General features: G+C 40.2%; 1 protein-coding gene across 1 annotated transcript in view; it reads left to right on the forward strand.

Annotated features, from left to right (window-relative positions):
* HIVEP1 (human immunodeficiency virus type I enhancer binding protein 1) overlaps nucleotides 1-20,764 on the forward strand; it is a 487,602-nt gene that overhangs the window by 326,065 nt on the left and 140,773 nt on the right. Inside the window, exon 4 of the mRNA XM_029590665.1 lies at nucleotides 839-6,762. Within this exon, the coding sequence (XP_029446525.1) occupies nucleotides 839-6,762 (5,924 nt within the window). The remainder of the gene's footprint in view (nucleotides 1-838; nucleotides 6,763-20,764) is intronic.

Consider the following 20,764-nt stretch of genomic DNA (forward strand, 5'->3'; position numbering starts at 1 on the left):
CTCTGAGAGCTGGGTACCTGTTGATGGTGTCAGATGATGTCAGCCAAGCATAATAGTTAATTCATCCTGCTGTCTATTTGCAGGTAAGTAAATTTGCTTTACTTGCAGGACTCCCTTTGAAAATTACTCTCCCTAAAACTACATTTCATTTTCAATTAATTTCTAGCAAATGAAAAATAAGCCAAGAATAGTTCAGTCATTGAAATACAATAGGTTTTTTGTTTCTAAAAATGAAAGTTATCTAAGCTTGACTGATTTTATTCATATGCAACTGTAATTTCTCTGGTATTATATTACAGTGCAGTAATTGATGTTCTGAAATAGAGCATTTGACAATGGTTGTAGCTAGTTGATAACTTTGTTAACAGGATTTATCATGTAAATGGTAACAATGAACAGGGGTGTGCCTGTCTAATGCACAATGTCAAAAATGTGGCTGCTTTGACAGAAATACATTTGTTCCATTAAGATTGTTTGTGGCTTACTTTCCAAGTGGAAATAAAGACCATTTTTTAAAATTTTGTTGTGTGAAAGTTATCATAATACTTGAACTATCATTTAAATGCAATGGATATTTTTTGTTGCATTTTCTTTCTTTTTACAATTGCCTTCAGCAAGGAAGATTTTTATTCTTGATTTTAGTATAACTTATTCTATTTGCTTCAAACTCTGACCTCTGTAATTATTTTGGATTAGGAACTGTTTGCTGCTAGGTGAAGAAAATGTTTTGTACAGGAGGTTTTTCACATTTTTAGAGTCACAGATTAATCAGATATTTAAAGAAGGCTTATACATTTATTCAGTGGTGTCTCTAAATTTACTTTTTTTTTTCTTACAGAAATCTCTGAGGCTGGTATTAGAGGAAACCTAGACACAGTTAAAGCCTTGAAACGGAAAAAGATCGTAACTGAAAATTATATGAAAAAAATACCAAAATCTCCATTGAGAAATCCTTCTAGCACAAAATTTAAACATTGTATAAAGGAATCCTCCTCTCCATATTTACCTTCTAATATTTCCGAATGCTCAAAGAATCTGAATCATTTGACTGAACAGAATGGTGAAGAGTATGCCAAACAAAATGGGGGAGTATGTAAAACTGTGCTAACTGTTGAAACTTTCAAAACTGGAGCACCAGTGCAAACAAAAGAAGTGGTGTTGCACCAGTCCTTGAAGTTTTGTAATGGGAAAGGCAAAGACTATGATTCTAGTAACAAAATGACTTTGCAAGAGGATAAGTGTATTTCTAGTTCTTTTTCAAATAAAAGCAAAACTGATAGTGGTGAAATCTCTGATAATAGTACTTCCTTATGTGCAAGTACTGCATTTGATGTCTTATTAAAAGCAATGGAGCCAGAACTAAACACATTGGTACAAAAATGTCATCCTTGTGGGGCACAGTTAGAAAAACAGAGACCAAATGAAACTCTAGGACCATTTTCCAGCTTTACATCCACAACAAAAAGTGTCCAAAATCCTGCATCTTTGTCACAGCAAGAATTTACTGTTGGACCTCAATGCTACCCTTGTAGTGTTCATAATATACAGTTATCAACGTTTGCAATGGATGAACAAGTTCATAGTGACTCAGCTTGTCATTCATATAGCCACCAAGAACTGTCTCATACTGGACATCACAATCAGCAACTTGCTTTAAATCCTAGTATGGTTAGATCTCTGGTACATCAGCAGTATCAAGATAACAGAAAACTTCAGCAAATATATAACATAAGTGTGACCTCTTCTGTAGGTCATACTTCATGCTCTAATTTAACTCAGGTGCTTCCTCATAACCAACTAACAGCAAATGCATCTCCACCTGTATCAGTTAGCCCAACCAATACCACACAGTTGCCTCCAGCTCCTCTGTATAATATAACTCATGTAGCATCACTCGTTAATCAAGGTGGAGAGCAAATGTGTAATCTTCTTTTGAAAGATCAGAAGACTAAAAAGCAAGGAAAATACATTTGTGAGTATTGCAATAGGGCTTGTGCAAAACCAAGTGTTCTCCTGAAACATATCCGCTCCCATACTGGAGAACGGCCATACCCTTGTGTGACATGTGGATTTTCATTTAAGACAAAAAGTAATCTATACAAGCACAAAAAATCCCATGCACATGCTATCAAACTGGGACTTGTTTTACGACCACATTCTGGTGATCAAGAATCAGAAAAATCTCTTTGTATTCATTGTGATGTGGATGAAAGTGGTGAAAGTGATGATGAATACACAAGTGAAGAAAGACAAGATGAACAGAGTCTCTTAGAGTTGGAAACAATGAAAACTCTAAAGATAATGCCACCTTCTGAATCAGTATTACAGAAATCAAGCCCTGTTTCTTCAGAAAATCTAGACCATACAGTATGTGAATCTTCCTTGCAAGAAACATGTTCAGAATCGACAGTGTCCACCACATTACCTAAAGTGGTAGTTTATCCTGTGAATGTGTCACCACTAAGAAATGATAGTCCAAAAGATTCAACTTCTGAACTTGACATTATACAGAAACAAGAGAATTTTCGATCATCAAATAGGAAATCAAATTTTATATCCATAACCTCATTAAGAGAAGCTGATCTCCAACAGAAAGAGGAAATGACTCAGTTAAAAGAAAAACAAGAGGATCATGTAATAACAATTCATGCACAATTACAAAGACAACAAGCTACTGACTGCCCTCAAGATCAACAAGGAAAATACCTGCTGAGCCCTCGAAGTTTGGGAAGTACAGACTCTGGTTACTTTTCACGCTCTGAAAGTGCAGATCAAATGAGTCAACAGGCTCCCATTGTAAAGGTATTATCCTCCTGTGAAAAAGACTTCAGTAAAAATCCAATTTCTGTGTCCCAAATAAGTACTGCTATGGCATCTGTTGTACACACAATTTGCTCAGAGAAACCATTAATTCCACCTGGCACAATGCGTCCTCCTTTAGGGACAAAAACCCTTGAGGAGCGCATATCAAAGTTGATTTCAGATAATGAAGCTGTAGTAGATGACAAGCAATTAGATAGTGTAAAACCAAGAAGAATATCCCTTTCTAGACGAGGCAGCATAGACTCTCCAAAATCATACATATTCAAAGACTCCTTCCAGTTTGATTTAAAACCTGTGGGGAGAAGAACGAGCTCAAGCTCTGACATACCAAAATCCCCTTTCACACCAACTGATAAATCAAAGCAAGTTTTTTTCCTCTCTGTACCTTCACTTGACTGTTTACCTATAACTAGAAGTAATTCTATGCCTACTACAGGTTATTCTGCTATCCCCACAAATATAATACCCCCTCATCCACTTCGAGAAAGCCAGTCATTTGATGATAAGATAGGCTCCTTTTATGATGATGTATTTGTATCTGCACCAACTACAGCTCTTCACCAAGTTGGACATCCTCGAACTCTTGTTAGACAGAAAGCAATAGAAGATTCTCCATCTAATGACAACCATAGCCTTGGATCAGCACATTCTGTAGATGAAAGTTATCACGGTGGAAATGTATTAACAGACATTTCTTTGCCTAGGAGCAAGTCTTTTGCACAAGGATCAAATTCTGAAAAAATAAAAAAATCACATCAGGGGAGAGGAACAATGTTTGAATGTGAAACTTGTAGAAATAGGTATAGGAAACTAGAAAATTTTGAAAACCATAAAAAATTTTACTGTTCCGAATTGCATGGACCAAAAAGTAAGGCAGCAGTAAGAGAACCAGAACAAAATGTGATACCCAATAGCACACAACCTCAAGTTATGCACTACCGAGTTGCTGGGTCAACTGGAATCTTAGAACAGCCTCCACAAATAAGAAAAAGACGAAAGATGAAAAGTGTTGGAGATGATGATGAGCCTCAACAAAATCACAACTCTGTATCTTTAGAAAATATGATAGGAGCTCATGTCCAAAATATTCTGGGAAGTTCTCTTAGTTCATCAAACCACAGTGTTTCAAAGATAACTTCACAGCAGCCCAGTGGCATTCCCTTGCAAAGTTCACAAACTGAATTGGTGTCAAGGGGCACAGAACAAAGCTCAGAACTGAAGCTATCTCCTATTTTAGAAAAAACAAATTTAGTTTGCCAAGAAAAAGAAATGAAAAGACAAGGAAGTGGAATTTCAGTTATTCAGCATACCAATTCATTGAGCAGACCCAACTCATTTGAGAAATCAGAATCTTTTGAAAGAGGATCACCAGTTTCTTTTCAGGACATTCAAAAAACTCCTAAGCATCAGTCCTTTAATACAGCTGGTGTGATTCAGGAAGAAGGATATTCTCAGTGTTCTCAGTATAAGCAGCCAATATCATCTGAAGATCCTCAATTGGAAGTTAAGGAAAGTCAGTCCTTGGTTCCTAATGAAAGAAGTGGACCAGTACACCAATCAAGACTTGTTCGTCAGCATAACATCCAGGTTCCTGAGATTCTTGTTACAGAAGAACCAGACAGAGACCCAGAAAACCAAGGAAATGATCAAGATATAATAGAGAAGTTTAACTGGCCTCAGCGCAGTGAAAGTTTATCAAATTTACCAACGGAAAAACTTCCACCAAAGAAGAAAAGAATTCGTTTAGCTGAGATTGAACATTCATCTACTGACTCAAGCTTTGACTCTACACTTTCAAGAAGTTTAAGTCGGGATAGCAGTTTGTCTCGTACTTCAAGTATTTCAGCCTCATTTGACAAAGATGATGTTTCCAAGACTGAGAGTATTTCCAAAGTAGATGGTATTATCAAATCATATGAGTTCTTCATGATTCCTACTGGTTCAAATTCTCTTGGTGTGCCTAGGGAAATGCGACGTGCTGCCTCAGAACAAATAAACTGTACGCATTCCTCCATGGAGGTTGCAGATTGCAGAAGTAAATCTTTAGATTGTGGAAGTATGTCTCCAACAGACTGCATGGCAGCCTTTGAAGTACTGACTCCAAAATCTTCTCTTTGCACTGAAATTTCTGGACATGTGCCTTTGCTAGAAAGAAGAAGAGGGCCATTTGTAAGACAAATATCTTTAAACATAGTGCCAGAAAACAATGTGCATCAGGCTAAGTCTGCCCAGACATTTCAGAAGACTCATTTAGCAGACTTGTCTAATGTGTCATTTCATAGGTTAAAAACCTCTGCTAGATCTTCAGATGAGCTTTCTTCAGATTCTCAACTTTCATCGTATGCCAAGACTTTACCTGAGTCACAGTTAGTAACACATACTTCAAATCCATCTTCTGTTCAACAACCTTTATGTTCTGGTTTAGCAAGCCTGTGTCAGCAGCAACTATTATATTCTAACAAAAAGGCTTGTGTTAAAGTGCTAAACAAAGAAGAAGAACAAGGCACAAGCTCTGTTTCTTCTGAAAATGAAAGTTGTTTTGCTCCTAAATATCAACTTCAAGTTAAAACACAGCAGATAAGTCAGTCATATTCTTCAAAACAACTGACCATTACTTTACCAAACAGAAATCTCCCAGGCCAAGGTAGTATGGAACAAAACAGTGTTTCACTAAATATGCCTACACAATTAGTAGATAATAAATTAGGTCTACATTCAGTGCCTCAGTCAAAAAAACTGCTACATAGTAATTCCAGTGATCAAATGCAGCAAATAACACCTTTTATAGTACCTGTTCATAGTTACATTAACACTGCAGCTTATGACTTTGCTGGTGTTAAAACATTGCCTCAGATTTTAGTAACCAAGGACCAAGCAAATCCTCCTGTTTGTAAAGTAAATAATGCACCAATACCACCATCTAAAGACAAAACACAGATAAAATCTAATGAAGAAAATAATAGGGCAATGCCAAATACTGAAAAAGCCATTGCTTGTGAAAATAATTTTTCTAGAACTGAATGCAGAAATTCAGAACCTTTGAATTTTATACAGAAGATACCAGTTGGTGGACTTCTTCCTCATCAAGAAGCAACAGCTTCAAGCAAGCGTATGCTTTCACCAGCCAATAGTTTAGATATTGCCATGGAGAAGCATCAAAAGCGGGTGAAAGATGAAAGTGGGGCTGCATGTACCAGTGATGTTCAAGCAGCACATTTGCTAAATGTCAAAAGTGGTGACTCAAATAAGCAAAAGAAACATGTTTTAGTACGTCAGCTATGCACCACAGAGCCAATTGAAAGCATAGATCAAGAAACTGTACCAGAATATAGAAAAAACAGCAAGATGGTTAGCTTTACAAATGTGTTACAGAGTGACATCCTTTCATCTGAAGGTTTTAAACCTGTAGTTCCAGAGAGCATAGAAGAGGCAACAGAATTTGAGACCATCAAATCTTTGACATCTTCAGATTCTACAGTTGGTAAATCACCAGAACCGCTTTCAGTGAATACTCAATCTTCTCTATTAGAGGCCTCTAGCACTAATCAAGAACAGAGATCACCTGAGATTGCTAACCTCAAACAACTTAATATACAAAGTCACGTTAAAGTTGGGCCTACATTATCTGTGGTAAACGCAGGAGATATGCATAGATTATCATTTCCAAGCTTAAAGACATCAACGAGTTTTACATGGTGTTACCTTTTAAAGCGGAGACCACTACATATGCTACAAATTGATCAAAAAATATCAGCATATTCTGCCTGGACTGTTAGTCCCTCAAATCCTAATCCTCTTGGTTTGCCAACAAAAGTAGCACTTTCCCTGCTTAATTCAAAACAGAAGGATGAAAATTCCCTCTACACTCGAGCAATAAGTACTCGATCCAGATGTGATATATTGGTCTACTCAAGCAAATGGAAAAATGACACAAACAAGGTACTTGAAATAAACTGTGTATATATTTTATTATGTGTGTTTATGAATATATAGAAATATATAATGAATATATAGAAATGTCCTTACTATGAAAGATCCTTTTTTTTTTAATTCCTGTTGATGTGGTCTTTATCCCAGATTAAACTTTGATTGCCCTTTTTAGTGGATTATGTATCTACTTTCTCAATTATAAACACATATTACCAAAATTCATTTTCTGCTGCAGCTTATGAGCTGGATTCTGGAATAATGGTTAAAACGTTATGTGAGTAGTTTTCAAGGTTCTGTACCAATTCTTAACCATGTGCCTATGTTTTCACAATATTTGTTATATGGAAATAATACCAATTATATTGATGAAGCTGAATTTTAAAATATTTATCTTTGAAAAACAAAATAATTTCCTAGACTGTGTGTGTACCAGGATAATTTTTTTATTGCATTATTTTTATTTTTTATTTCATTTTCTGTTCTTTAGCTTTTCATTTTTTTTCTTCTTTCTCTCTCTCTGACATCTTTTGTGATTTTCTAGATTTTATGATAATTTCAGTACTTTAGAATTCATCTAATTATGGTTTCTAGGTATACAGCTTCCAGGTCTTTCCTCTTTATTTCCCCATCTTTTTCTGCCCTTCTTTTCTCAATTCTCCCTATTGCCATTCTTTCTCTTCACTGATTTTCCCCTTCCCCTAACAGCCTGTGGATTTCATTAGTGCCACATTACCCAATTTGTTAATTCTGAGTTGCTTAGCTTTGTTAGTACTGCTGGCCAAGCTTCCATTTTGATTTTGCAAGTTAGGGCAAATAAGTGTGAAAAGAGAGAAGGTGAACTATGTGAAGTCCTTCTTACTGCTAGGGACTCCAGTTTCTTATACAGATTCCACAGTCAGACTTGGGACTTCTAGAGGTGTATACACATACCAAACAGCCCTTAGTCTTTAAAAACAATTTACAATAACCTGTTGCCAAAGTGCATGTGCTTAGATATAAAAAAAATAATTTAATGTAAAATCCGTGAGGGACGTAACTCATTTACCTTATATACTCGTATATACATCGAGAAATTAAAATCTTAAAATTCATTCTTAAACACAGGATCATCTTATCCATGGGTCAACCCACATTAGTTATTCTGATAACTATCCCCAGTGGTGGACTCCTTCGCTCCCTCCCCCTTAACTCACCCACTGCTATCAGGATGATGAAGTAACTTGCAGTTGTTCAGGCGAGTCCTCCCCTGCGGTATCCTAGTGCGGCAGTAAGATTCCTTCACTTCCTCCCTATCCCAATCCCTTAAGTCACCTGCTCTCTGCTATCAAGACAACAGGACTTGTTTGCTCAGGTGCATCCTCCCCTGCCAGAGTCTGATTTGCACACTTAGAACCATGTGGTCCAAAGTGTGACACAGTAACACCATGGGAGAGGAAGGAGAACAAGCCTGGGTAACCGCAAGTCCGTCATTGACCTGATAGCAACGGTTGAGTTTAAGGGATCAGGAGGAGGAAAGAGGGAAGGAGTCAAGCATCCGGGGATAGCCATGGGAGAGGGAGGGTAGGAGTCAATCATCTGGGGATAGTCGTTAGAATAATGACTTCTTACACTCAGGAAAATGTTCTCTGAGAAGAAAAAGAGAGCATTTTACACTGCATTACTTAACCTGAAAGTTATTGAATGTGCAAAGGAGGCCAATAATTGTTTAGCTGCAAGAGAATTTGATATTAGTGAAAAACTCGTCAGATTGGAGAAAAAATGAGGAAATTTACAACATTGGCTGGTTGGTGTTTGCGGTTCATGAACCAATATGGATTGTGCCTTCATCAGTGCACAAAGATGTCGCAGAAGCTGCCTAAAGAGCTTGATGAAAAGGTCAGTTCATTCTATAAATTCTTTATTCAGCAGATAATAAAGAATCATTTTGATATGAATAATATTGGTAATATGGATGAAACACCAATGACATTTGATATGCCTGACAAACAAACTGTATCTGGTGTTGGTGAGAAGATCGTACTTGTAAAAACAACTGGTTATGAAAAGACCCACTTCATGGTAGTCCTGTCTTGCCTGGCAGATGGCACAAAACTGCGCCTGGTGGTAATATTCAAGAGGAAAATGATGCCCAAGAACCTAAAAATTCCAGTAGGCATAACTGTTCATGTTCGCCCTAAAGGCAGGATGGAAGAGGATGAAGCGAAATTGTGGCTTTGCGATGTGTGGGGTAGACTTCCAGGCACGGGGGTTAAGAAAATGCCCATTGCTATTGATGTGGGATATGTTCCGTGCACATAAAACAGAGGATGTAAGGGATGATGCAAAGAAAATGGTGATCACTTATTCCAGGAGGTCTGACTTCAATGCTCCAGCCGTTAGATGTTTTTCTCAAGAAGCCTTTCAAGGACCAATTGCACAATATGTGTCAAAAATGGATGTGTTCTGGTCAAGCAAAGTTAACAAAAGGAAGGGAACCTGATGAAACCAGATATTGATTTGATAGCAAAATGGGTAAAGGATGCCTGAGATTGTTGCATCAGAAATGGTCAAGAAGTCATTCCTGAAATACAGCATTAGCAATGCTATGGATGGATCAGAAGATGCCATCTATGAAGAAAAGAAGAGTCAGCATCAGATAATGTTTCAACAGATGTCAATAGTGAAGACAACTTTTATGCCAATGATATCACCAATGAACAGTTCCACCATTTATTCGGACATTCTGATGATGAAGAATCAGATTTGGAATGAACGGAATGAGTCACTGTTCTTCATTTGATAAGAAAATCACTTTTAATTATTTAAGTTGTTAAATGAAAATGTTTCTTGAGACACACTTTATTCTTCATTTCATAAATAAAAGAAATTTTCTAAAGTTAAAAGAAAATGTTTTATTATGATTTCACCTTAATTTCATAAGCCACTAGGTTTTACTCTCGACTTATCCATAAGTCACAGGAACATGCTCAATTTTTTGGCCCAAAAATATCCTCGACTTATCCATGAGATCGACTTATACGTGAGTAAGTAAGGTAATTAAATTCTCAGATTTGTAAACCGCTCTTCCTTTAAAGCTTCAAGAGGAAAAACAAAACATAAAACAAGTTACAATATAACAAATATAAAATGATCATAAGACAGTTGAGACAGTGAAAATCTAAATTAAGATAAATCAAATATAAAACAAAACAATGTAAAAATACCACAGCTTCTATAAAATAAAACACATAATTAAAATCTCAAAATGATCCCACATCCAATCTAAAATGTATCTAAAAAACTTAACTTGATTGACTAAAACATAAAATAAGTTGTGAAAGCATAGTATGAATCAGGTGAAAATGTCATTTTAAGTACCAAAGTCCTCTCTTAAAAAAAAAAAAAATCTAAAAGATAGGTAATCTGTTTCTAAACATGGCTCTCTAATAGCTAGATTTATGAAATTACTGTAAATATTGCATGCGATAGAAAAAGGGGCGTGTTTTGTTAATTTCCTACTTATCGCAATGTGTGCTACATTGCCGCTTTGCATAGGTATTTCCGCAAAGTGCGTTAACTTTTCGCACATAGCAATAATATCTACTTAATTGCTTTTTCCTAGCTGCAAAGAGCTCATTTCACCACAGCAGGGGGGGGGAGAGAGAACCTATCTACAAGGCCCTTGTAATAGCTATTTATATCTCTATAGGAGGCCTAGTAACTCAAAGTGAGTTTTAGGTAGTAGTGTAGGGGTTAGGGGCCACTTTGACATGTAGAGTGAGACGTACGAGCAGAACAGTACATGCTTGTGAAGATTTGATGAAATTCGGAGTGAGGAAACTCACACAAAGATGAGATTTGTACAATGTTCTCTCACCCTAGCTTGATGGGGACTATGGTCCATCCCTCGATGTTGAGGGTGAGAGAACATTGTACAAATCTCATCTTTGTGAGTTTCCTCACTCCGAATGACATCAAATATCCACAAGAGTGTACTGTTCTTTTCGTACATCTCACTCTGCATGTAAAAGTGGCCCCTAACCCTTACACTACTATCTAAAACTCACCTTCAAGTTACTAGGTGGGCCTCTATAGTAGCATAAATAGCTGCTTACTATGATGCCACCCCAGAGGTGCACGCTCTCTCTCTCTCTCCATCCCTCCCGCCCTCTCCTCCCACATCTGTTCCTCCCCCAACCTAAAAATGCCCAAAATGGAATTTGCAAAATAAAATCACACAGCTTAACGCAATTGAAAAAGGTGTAGTTATTTTCGGCATTAAAACTGTACGATATTGTGTGTTATTGTTTCACAAAGTGTGAAGCCAGCCCACTTTTTCGGAAATTCCATCCCAGACTCCTCCCCAATCCCTCCCCCTTTTAAAAATTTGCATCGCACCATGTGTTATGGCGCTTATCGCGTGCGTTAAAGTGTTTTTGCATGCGTTAATGCATGCGAAAACGCCATAATGCGATTTGATATATGACCCTATAAGAATGGTATTTCACAGGATGAGGGAAGTGCAAGAGAAAGCCTTAGTCCTAGTCCTCGCCAAAAGCATCAATGAAAAATGAAGAGTACGCTGAAAAGCTTCTTGAGAAGATTTTAGAGCGTGAGATGGCGAATACTAATGCATTCAATTCTTTAAAACTTATGACCCGTCCCCCTTATAGCTTGAAATACCAAGGTCAGAATTTTAGAAATAGCTCAAAAGTATATTGGAAGCCAGTGCAGTTCTTTTAAAGATAGGCCTAATCCTGTCTCTACTCCTAATGCCCACCACTAATCTAGTAGCCATGAGTCTCCTGCTTATTTTATTCACAGGAGACTCATGTATAGAAGCTTGTTTTCTAAACTGCAATAATGTGGCATTAAATGCCAAATTCAACATTTGACATGCATTAAAACTGCATCATCATGCATTATCTGTGTTGCTTACCACAAAAAAAGTTTACCAACGGTGAATTAAATATTAATAGACTATGTCAAATGAAAATACATACAAATCAGCTGATTAATATTGAAATGGCTTATGATCATGAGAAAACTTTGCAAACTGCAATAAGTCCTGGAAAGGTGATTACACCTTAAGAGATTGTGTATTACTCCTGGGAGAATTCTGTGCAAAAATAATTTAAAATTATGCATACTTTATATTGGTCAAAATAATACAATATACATGACAGTCTTTAAGTAATTCAAAATGTAATACAGAAAAAAGTTATTACCTAAAGATACAGAATTTTAAATCTTTTGAGCAGAATTTTTCTTGAAGTTCACTGTAAGAGTGTCTCCTCCATTCTCTCTCCCTACTCCCCTGTCCACTTAGCCTTCTCAGGCCCCAACTCCTCTACCTGCCAATATCTCTCCCCTCCACCTCTAGGCTCAACCCCTTGCACTCTATCTCCACTCTCAGAGTTTGACCCCTTTCTTAGTATGCTCCCTCTGTCCGTCTCTCACACACACACACGCTCTCTTTCTACTGCACATAACACCCCCTCATACAGGCTCCCTCACTCTCTCGCACACACACACATCCCCTCATACAGGGTCCCTCTCTTACATACACACCCACACAGGCTCCCTTCTCTCTCACACATACGCCCTTACACAGGCTACCTATATCTCTCTCACATACCCCTTCACACAGCTCCCTCTCTCACAAACAAGTAGGCACCCTCACATACACATAATCCCTTTTTCACACACACCAGCTCCCAATCTCTCACACACATACACACTCCTTCACAATCTCCTCACATAGGCTCCCTCTCTCTGGCACTGACACTCAAGCATCCTCACATGCTTTCTCACCCCTCCCCCCCCCCCCAAGCTCGCAATCTTACACACACACATACCTCTCTACACAGTCAATCTCACCGGGGCCTGCTCCATCTTTGCCAGGGCCTTAATCTTCACCGCTAGAGGACGTGCTTTACTTCTGGCGTGCCAGGGCCTTCATCTTTGCCACGAGCGGGACGAGCTCTGCTCGCAGCACGCTAAGGCCACCTCCATCTTTGCCCAATTCTGTGCAGTATATGGCAATTCTGCGCAAATTCTGCGCTCCACAGTAGCACAAAATTTTCCCAAGACTAGCTTATGCTCCCAGTGGAAAGTTAACACATATACAAGTGGGACAAAGTCCATGTAGCCCTTAGCTCCAGTTCCAATCCACCGCGCCACCCCCACTCCCAGTGGCCAACTGCTCCTTGATAAAACAAAACAGCCCCTTTGTAACCCACCTGCCCTGCCATAACTCCTGATCCCAAACCCTGCTCTCCACTGACTTAAAAAATTATGGCCCCAAGTTTGGTGCCATGGGACAGGAGCAATCAGGCATTGTGCCTGAACCTGAAAACCTGCCTTGCCTTGAGATGAGAGCGGGTTTGGGGGAAACGGGTTTTTTTTGTTGTCTTTTTTAAGTAAGATTAGAGATGGGGTTTCAAACTGGGATCATGACTTCAAAGGTATTCTGTTGGGTAGGCTGCACTGGTAAGGGATTATAGCCGTCCAGAGCACAGTGTTCCCTTTAATCTTTCTAGGGTGTGTCCTACTTTTGGGCATGTAACTTCTACAAGGGAGTAGAGGTGGAGGGAAGGATGCCCACCCCCTACCATACCGCTACCACTTATGACTGTTGCCAGCCCACCACCGGGAACTAAACTGTTTTTCTCTTCCCAGCTTTCTTTCTATTACAATCTCTTCTCGCTCTTCTTTAGCTTTTCTCACAGCTTTCAGCTCTTACCTACTCCTTCACTCCATTGTCCTCTCTCCTACCCTTCCATTTCTTTTGTCTCCCATACTTTCCACATTACCACTTATCCGTGATTAGTGACCTTCGTTTTTAGTTTTATTGTTCTTTATTTTTTTCTTGGGAATTTATCGGGGATTATTATGACACAAAAACAGGAGAAAATAAATTGAAAAAAAAAAGACATTTTTCTGGTTAAACATTGGAATCTATTTTGGAGGACAGAAACCAGGACAATAAATATATTAAGCAGATTCTCCCACCCACCCACTCAGCAGCATCTCCATTCTCTGCCTAGCAGTCCTTCTCACCACCCCCACCATCAAGAATTTCCATCCCGCACCTCACAACCCTCCCCACAATAGCATTCATGGTTGGTCCAGGCTTCTCTTCTTTTCTTTGGCAGTATGCTTTCTGAGATTCCCGTGCTCTGCAGAACTGCAGTTCTGCTTTTGTGCAGGGCCAGACAGCCTGCTGAGAAGTGCTTCTAGTGGATATGGCCTGCTTCAAATGCATTTGCAACAACAGGCATTTTGGCTACCTGGGGAGTGAGGAGGGTGGGACTTGAAAGACAGCATGGGCAGCACTGGAGAGTGGGTACCTACACTGCTGGGGGGTGGGACTTGAAACAGCATGTGCTTTGGCCCAAACAGGTTTCCACCAGTGGCTGGAGGCCTTGAAATGCTGCATCTGCAGCTCTGCAACAGCTTTTTAATCAGCCTAAATTAGGGTGACTATCGCTTTAAACAAATTGTCACCTTTGGGAAAAATCTGGCAATTTATGGGTGAAATCGGTTTAATCTGAAAAAAGATCACACCTCCTCTTCCATTCTTACCTCTTTCTTGCTACCAACAACCCTCCATTTCTCTCTTCCTTAGCATCTGCCCTACCTACCTCATTCCCTCAACATCCTTTCGCTGTCCCTTTCCTCTTCTCCGTGCATACTCTCCCCCAACATACCATAAAGATTCAACATTGCATTTTGTTTCCTGTAGATCTTTTATCCTGTTTGACTCTATGCCCTCTTTAGCATATAGCACCACCCTTCCACCTGTTTGATCCATCCTGTCATTGTGGTATAGTTGGTACTCTGGTATCACAGTGTACCATTGGCTAAACTCCTTCCACCAGATTTCTGAGATGCCAATTATATCTACCTCTTCACTCAGTGCTATGCATTCTTACTCTCCCATCTTATTTTTTATCTTCGGGCATTTGTATGCAGACATTTGAGTATGTATTTTGTTTGCATTAACCAGTTTACAGCTATAATTTGGAATCTTTCTGCTATGTCTACTCTTTACTTAAAGGCACCTGGACTGTTTTAGCATTTATTGCAACCTCTCTATCAGGATGCCCTAACATCCCTGTTTTGTTAGTATCCTTCAAAGATGCATTGTTCCAAAGCATGCGATTCTGAGCGACTGTCGGCTTTCCCCTTGTCTAGTTTAAAAGCTACTCTATCTCCTTTTTAAAGCTTAGTGCCAGCAGCCTGGTTCCATTCTGGCTAAGGGGAAGACCATCCCACCAAATTAGGCTTCCCCTTCTCTTGAATGTCCCCCAGTCCCTAACAAATCTAAAACCCTCATCTTTGGCACTTTCATCTCATCCACGCATTGAGACTCTGGAGCTCAGCCTGCCTCTGAAGTCCTGAGTGTGGACCAGGGAACATTTCTGAGACGCAACCCTGGAGTTTCTGGATTTCAGTTTCCTGCCTAACAGCCCGCATCCAAAGCCTCATTCCTGCACTTTCCTGTCATTAGTACCTACATGTACCATGACAGTCGGCGCCTCCCCAGCACTCTCTAAAATCTTATCTAGGTGGTGAGTGAGGTCCGCTACTTTTGTACCAGGCAGGCAAGTTATTAAACGATCCTCATGCCCACCAGCCACCCAGATATTTCTAATGATCAAATTACCCACTATAACAGCTGTCCTAACCCGTCCCTCCTGGGCATTGACCCTGGAGAGACATCCTCAGTGCAAAAAGATAAGGTATCACCTGGAGGTCAGGTTCTAGCTACAGGATCACTTTCTGCCATGCAGAGGTGATTGTCTCTTGTCAGGTAACCTTGCTACTCCAGAGCATCACAAGGGGTTACTTGACTGGAGTTAGGTCCACTCTACTCTGTTCCTGATATTCTCCTCTATATACTTCCCTTGTCTGCCTCAGCTCCTCCAAGTCTACCACTCTGGCCTCAAGAGATTGGACTTGTTCTCTGATAGTCAAGTTTAGGGATACATCTTATCAATAGGCAAATAATACATGTGACAGTGCAAAAGATTGGCTAGCCCCCAGCTTTAAAGCTTATTATAGAATAGGTATGCCTCTCCATTTAGGGGATATTAAATTATTTGGTGTCTTAAATTCTAAGGTTTTTAAATTGATAACTAGTTTGTGAATGACCAGTAAAAAGACTAAAATGTGTAAATCTCTAAAATCAGGGTTAATTGTATGTTATGCAAAATCTCAAATTGACTTTTTTTTTTTTTAATATATTTTCCTCCTAAATGGAAGGGGAAGGCTATCTATTCAACAGAAAAAGAGCCTGGGATGGGATGGGGGGGGGGGGGGGGGCACTCAAATTAGTGTGTAGTTCCCAGGAATAAGTACTCTCACTTTTCAGATCAAGTAAGTGACTTTTGCAAACTTAACTTACAAGCAAATACTAATTTATACAAGCTCTCAAAGTAACCCAAAGTCCTATTTCTAAACACACAATTCTTTCAGTGGCAAACAAATTTATTTATTTAAAAGATAACCTGCACTCATACTGAAATCTGTGTATTAACCTGTTGAAGGTAGAGAATCTGAATCAAGGTGCAGGTTGAAGTCTCCAACTACTATGATAGATTTCAAATCTATAGCTAGAGTTGACAGAGTTTCCATTTAAAGAGAGGTATTGTGGTTCAACAATGTGTGAGAACAATACACTAAACAAAAGTTAGGTATGGTAGATATTACAACAATTTTTCATAAGGAGGAACAATGTCTCATTTTAATAAATGGTGTTTAAACATTTTTTGAACGATTGCCATAAGGCCACCACCTCACTTTGTTGATACGGGTTGCAAAACGCTGCATAGCTCAGGAGGGGGCAAGCTGATTAATATGAAAAGTAACAGATTGCCTGTGTTTTACAGAAATATAGATATCAGGTTGACTGGAACAAAGAAGATTGTAAATGATAAGGATCTTCCTCCTTACAGGCTGAACATTCCACAGCATAAATACAATAGAAAACAGCAAGCACAGTTGTGATAGGGCTAGCACTTACAAGACGACAATGGAGAAGTCGCCTCAAAGGAGTCAGTTTTCCATAGCAGCCTTGGCCTGTGACCACTGAGATAACAGATGATTGGGACATGATTCGACAGAGAATGATATACACACAGTATAATACACAGATTTTGGACCAAACAGCAGAGGAAATGGCAGCAATCACTTTCTCCGTGCTTGCTCAACTTGCATGAAGGAGCACACAAAGGTCATGCTCCTTTGTTGCACTCTTTCATATACTCAGCAGAGGCGCATGTACAATGTATGCCCGATTTTATAACATCCGCGCGCATGTTATAAAATCTGGGGTCTGCACGCACAAGGGGGTGCACACTAGTGCACCTTGCGTGCGCCGAAACCTAGGTGAGCCCCAATGGATTTCCTAGTTCCTTTCGGCCGCCCCCACCTTTATTTTGTAAATGGACGCTGTGCCGGAGGCCTCGGTCCCACCAACGTCCCGCCCCTTTCACAAAGCCCCGGGACATGCACGCGTCCCAGGGCTTTGCGCGCGTCACCGGGCCTATACAAAATAGGCTCAACGTGCGCAGGATTTACACGCATAACTCTTTTAAAATCCACCCCTATGCGTGTTCCTGACTTGGCAAGACAACCATTTTTAAAGGGCTTTGTAGCCCCTTGATCAGCATCCCATACTCCACTGGCCAAATGCTCCTTGCTTAAAAAAAGCACGCCCCTTGGGACTCCTCTGCCCACCAGAGTTCCCTTAAGATGTGCAAGTGTGTAGCTGCACAGGACCCGGTGAACGAACAATAAGCGCCACAGAGGAGCCTTTGCTGCTGCAGCTCTGTCTCCTTGTGCCTGCACTATGAGCTTCCTCAAAACTTGTTGGCTAGTGTTTTCTGTGCACTGATCTGAGAATACATATCAGCACACAGGAAGGGTTAAACTATTACTGGCTGTGTTTGGAAGTGTTATGAATTGTGTGTGTTTAAAAACAGGACTTTGCCTTATTTTGTGAGCTTGTATAATTTAGAATCACTGCCTGCCTATCTGCTACCACCCTATGTGCCTGTTCCATCTTGCACCAGAGGATTGTCTACCGATCTGGTTTGTGAGAAATAACTTACAGTAAAATGCACAGTAATATTCTGTTTTACCAATGGATTAGTAAAGAGGCCCCATGGTGTTACAGTAGTCTAAACACAAAGCAAGTAGTGCGTATAATAGTTTGTCAGGGCCAGATTTAGGCATCAGCAACATAGGCAATTGCCTAGGGAGCCACATCTTGAAGGTACCAAATATCCATGGCGAAGGAGTGCAATTGTGCCAAGGAAGAGCCTGCTCCAGCAGTCCAAAGGGGGCACCGTGATAGTACTCTGAGACTTTAGGAGGAGATGAGAGGAAAGGAACATCCCCCACTTTCCAATCTCCAGAATCTCCCACCCCCGACTCTAACCCTTCCTATAGGATATCAAACTCTTAAATCCGGTCCTGGTTGCAGTTCCAACTAATCTAAGTATAACCCCATTACTGAATGCAGATTGCTACCCAATAGGGCCATAAAAATATTTGGCTTACTCTTCAGGGCTGGAATCTTCCCAGGCTGACTTGAACACGGACTCTTATTGCCAGGGCCTGAATCCTTTGTCGAATGGGGGTGGAGATTACTCCCAAGGCCCCGTGAGCTAAGGATGACACCTTGTGTTCTTGTTCTTGTCCCTGGAAACTTGTATGTCCCAGTGTGTGATGGATGTGCCCAATAAAACAACTGAAGCCACTGTGTTAGTGTCCAAATTAATCTTTACTGTAAAATCTGTATGAAAATGGCACACAAGTTAATCCATAGCACCACCATATGTGTTCTATTGCAATCTCCTCCTCAATCTGTACAGGAATGTCTAGTGCCAAAGACAGGGGAACTTCTACCCTGCAGGGCTCAGAAAAAATAGAGTCCCCAGGTGGGCAGGGTGTACTTTGGATGAGCAGAGCACCCTCTTCCAGCTGGCCAAATATAACAGGGTTAATGTATTTGCTTAGAGAGAGAAATGCTCTCTCTCCCCAGGGGTTTGGAAGCATCGGACAGGTGTCTTCAAGGATGTTATTCTTTGCCTTTACTCACACAAGCCAATACAGTACGGTTTGCTCGGACAAGCGCACCGTTTAGAATGCGCGTCTATTACCCCTTATACTGTAAGGGGTTTAGCATGTTTGAAAACGCACAGCCAACTCCCCCCACCCCCCCCCCCCCCCCGAAAACTAAAAGCGCTCATCACATGCAAATGCATGTTGATGAGGCTATTAGTTAGTCGCCTAGGATACTGAAAGTAAAATGTGCGGCCATCCTGAATGTGCTTCGGTCAGGAGGGAAAGGCAGCCTGAACTTCCTCCTGGATCTTGAAACCAAATCTTTCCAAAAACTAAGAATAACACCACAATGATTGCTTGCTGCAGGTCACCACCACTTAAAGGGTTTCCCATTCTCTGGTACACAGGCTCTCACAAGGCTCCTACCATTTAAAATAGTAAATCCAAAATATGTTACCGGAGGGAAAATCCAAACCAGCCAGTAAGTGGACTGGAAAGGAAACATCTCCCGACCCTGATCAGGACCACCGAGCAGGGTTTGCTGGCTCCTCTGATTGGGCCTGAAAAAAAACAACAAAAGCTAAGCTAACTACCTCCTAAACTTGTGCAAACCAAAAGGGACTGCTTCCCAAGCTCTAGCTAGAGCACTGCTATATGGGCACACCAGGGGGATGACAATTCCAGACCCTGCAAAGGGAGGGGCTGTATTTGAATGGAAACCTCCCCATTATTTCCATCCTACACTATGGGCCTCATTTTCTAAAGTATCGCAGGCCTGCAATACTTTAGAAAATTGTGGTAATGAGGGGCGGGGGGCCGAAACGGGGGGCGGTCCTGCGCTAGCCGGCAGCGATCGCACCTCCGCGGTGCGATCGCTGCCGGCATCGTGCCCAATAACTCCACCATAGAAGGAGTAGTTATTGGGCACAAAATAGGCAGCGAAAAGGCCCTTACCTTTTCGCTGTCCATGCCGTCGTTGCAGAGTCGGCCCAGTGACGCCCCTGACTCCTCCTCTTCCGGGACTGACTCCGCCACGATGTAGGTAGTGCAGGCGTGCGTTACCTTCGCTTGGAAAATAAGGCCCTATGGTGGCTATCATCTGAGAAACCAGGACTTATTAGTAGCATGACCCTAGGGTCCGCGTCATAAGTTTAGCAATGGAGTATTTAGATAATGCTAAAATATAAGCATCCATCTTTAAAACTGACTCCCAATTTCAAACTTTACATTTCACAGAGGCCATCTAGCACTGGTAGCATGGCTAACGCTTGCATGCCAGAAATTTTCACCCAGAGCATCTCAATCTTTGCCTGGTTTAGCTTAAGTTTATCATCCTTCATCCAAAAGACCTATTGCTTGTAATCATTGATTTAGAATTCCCAGTTCTAAAGGGAGATACATTTTGGACATAGATATAACTGATATTATACCCCAAATCTTCTAAGATTTGCCCCCTAACTGCTGTACATTTTTACCACTAGGGGAAGGATTGGGGCATTCCATGGCTTAGAGGCATATTCCCCTATTAATACTTGGTTCTCCCTAAGAGAAAAGATCAAAACTAACTAATAGCAATATCATCCAAGTCTAATTTAGATAACATATCCAATAAAATATGGTTAATTATGTGAAATGTGTTTGACAGATCTAATAGAACAAAGAACACAGACTTTCCCTGTTCTAAAATATAGCATAAATCATCCACCACTACAACTAAGGCCATCCTCTGTATTATGTCTCATTCTGCATCCAGTTTGAAAATGATTTAATATTTTGTTTATCTTAAAAAAAACAAAAAAAAAAGTATAATTGACTAGCTACCACCTGTCTATCCCCTTACCTAAAAGTGGCAAGTTAGTAATTGGCCTGACATTTTCAGTTTTCCTGTTCTAGGGAAGATTTTTATACTATAAGGTAGATGTAGGCATAACTCTTTCCTTCAGGGATGCATTCA

This window comes from Rhinatrema bivittatum, chromosome 2, assembly GCF_901001135.1.
Source record: "Rhinatrema bivittatum chromosome 2, aRhiBiv1.1, whole genome shotgun sequence".
NCBI classification, from domain to species: Eukaryota; Metazoa; Chordata; class Amphibia; order Gymnophiona; family Rhinatrematidae; genus Rhinatrema; species Rhinatrema bivittatum.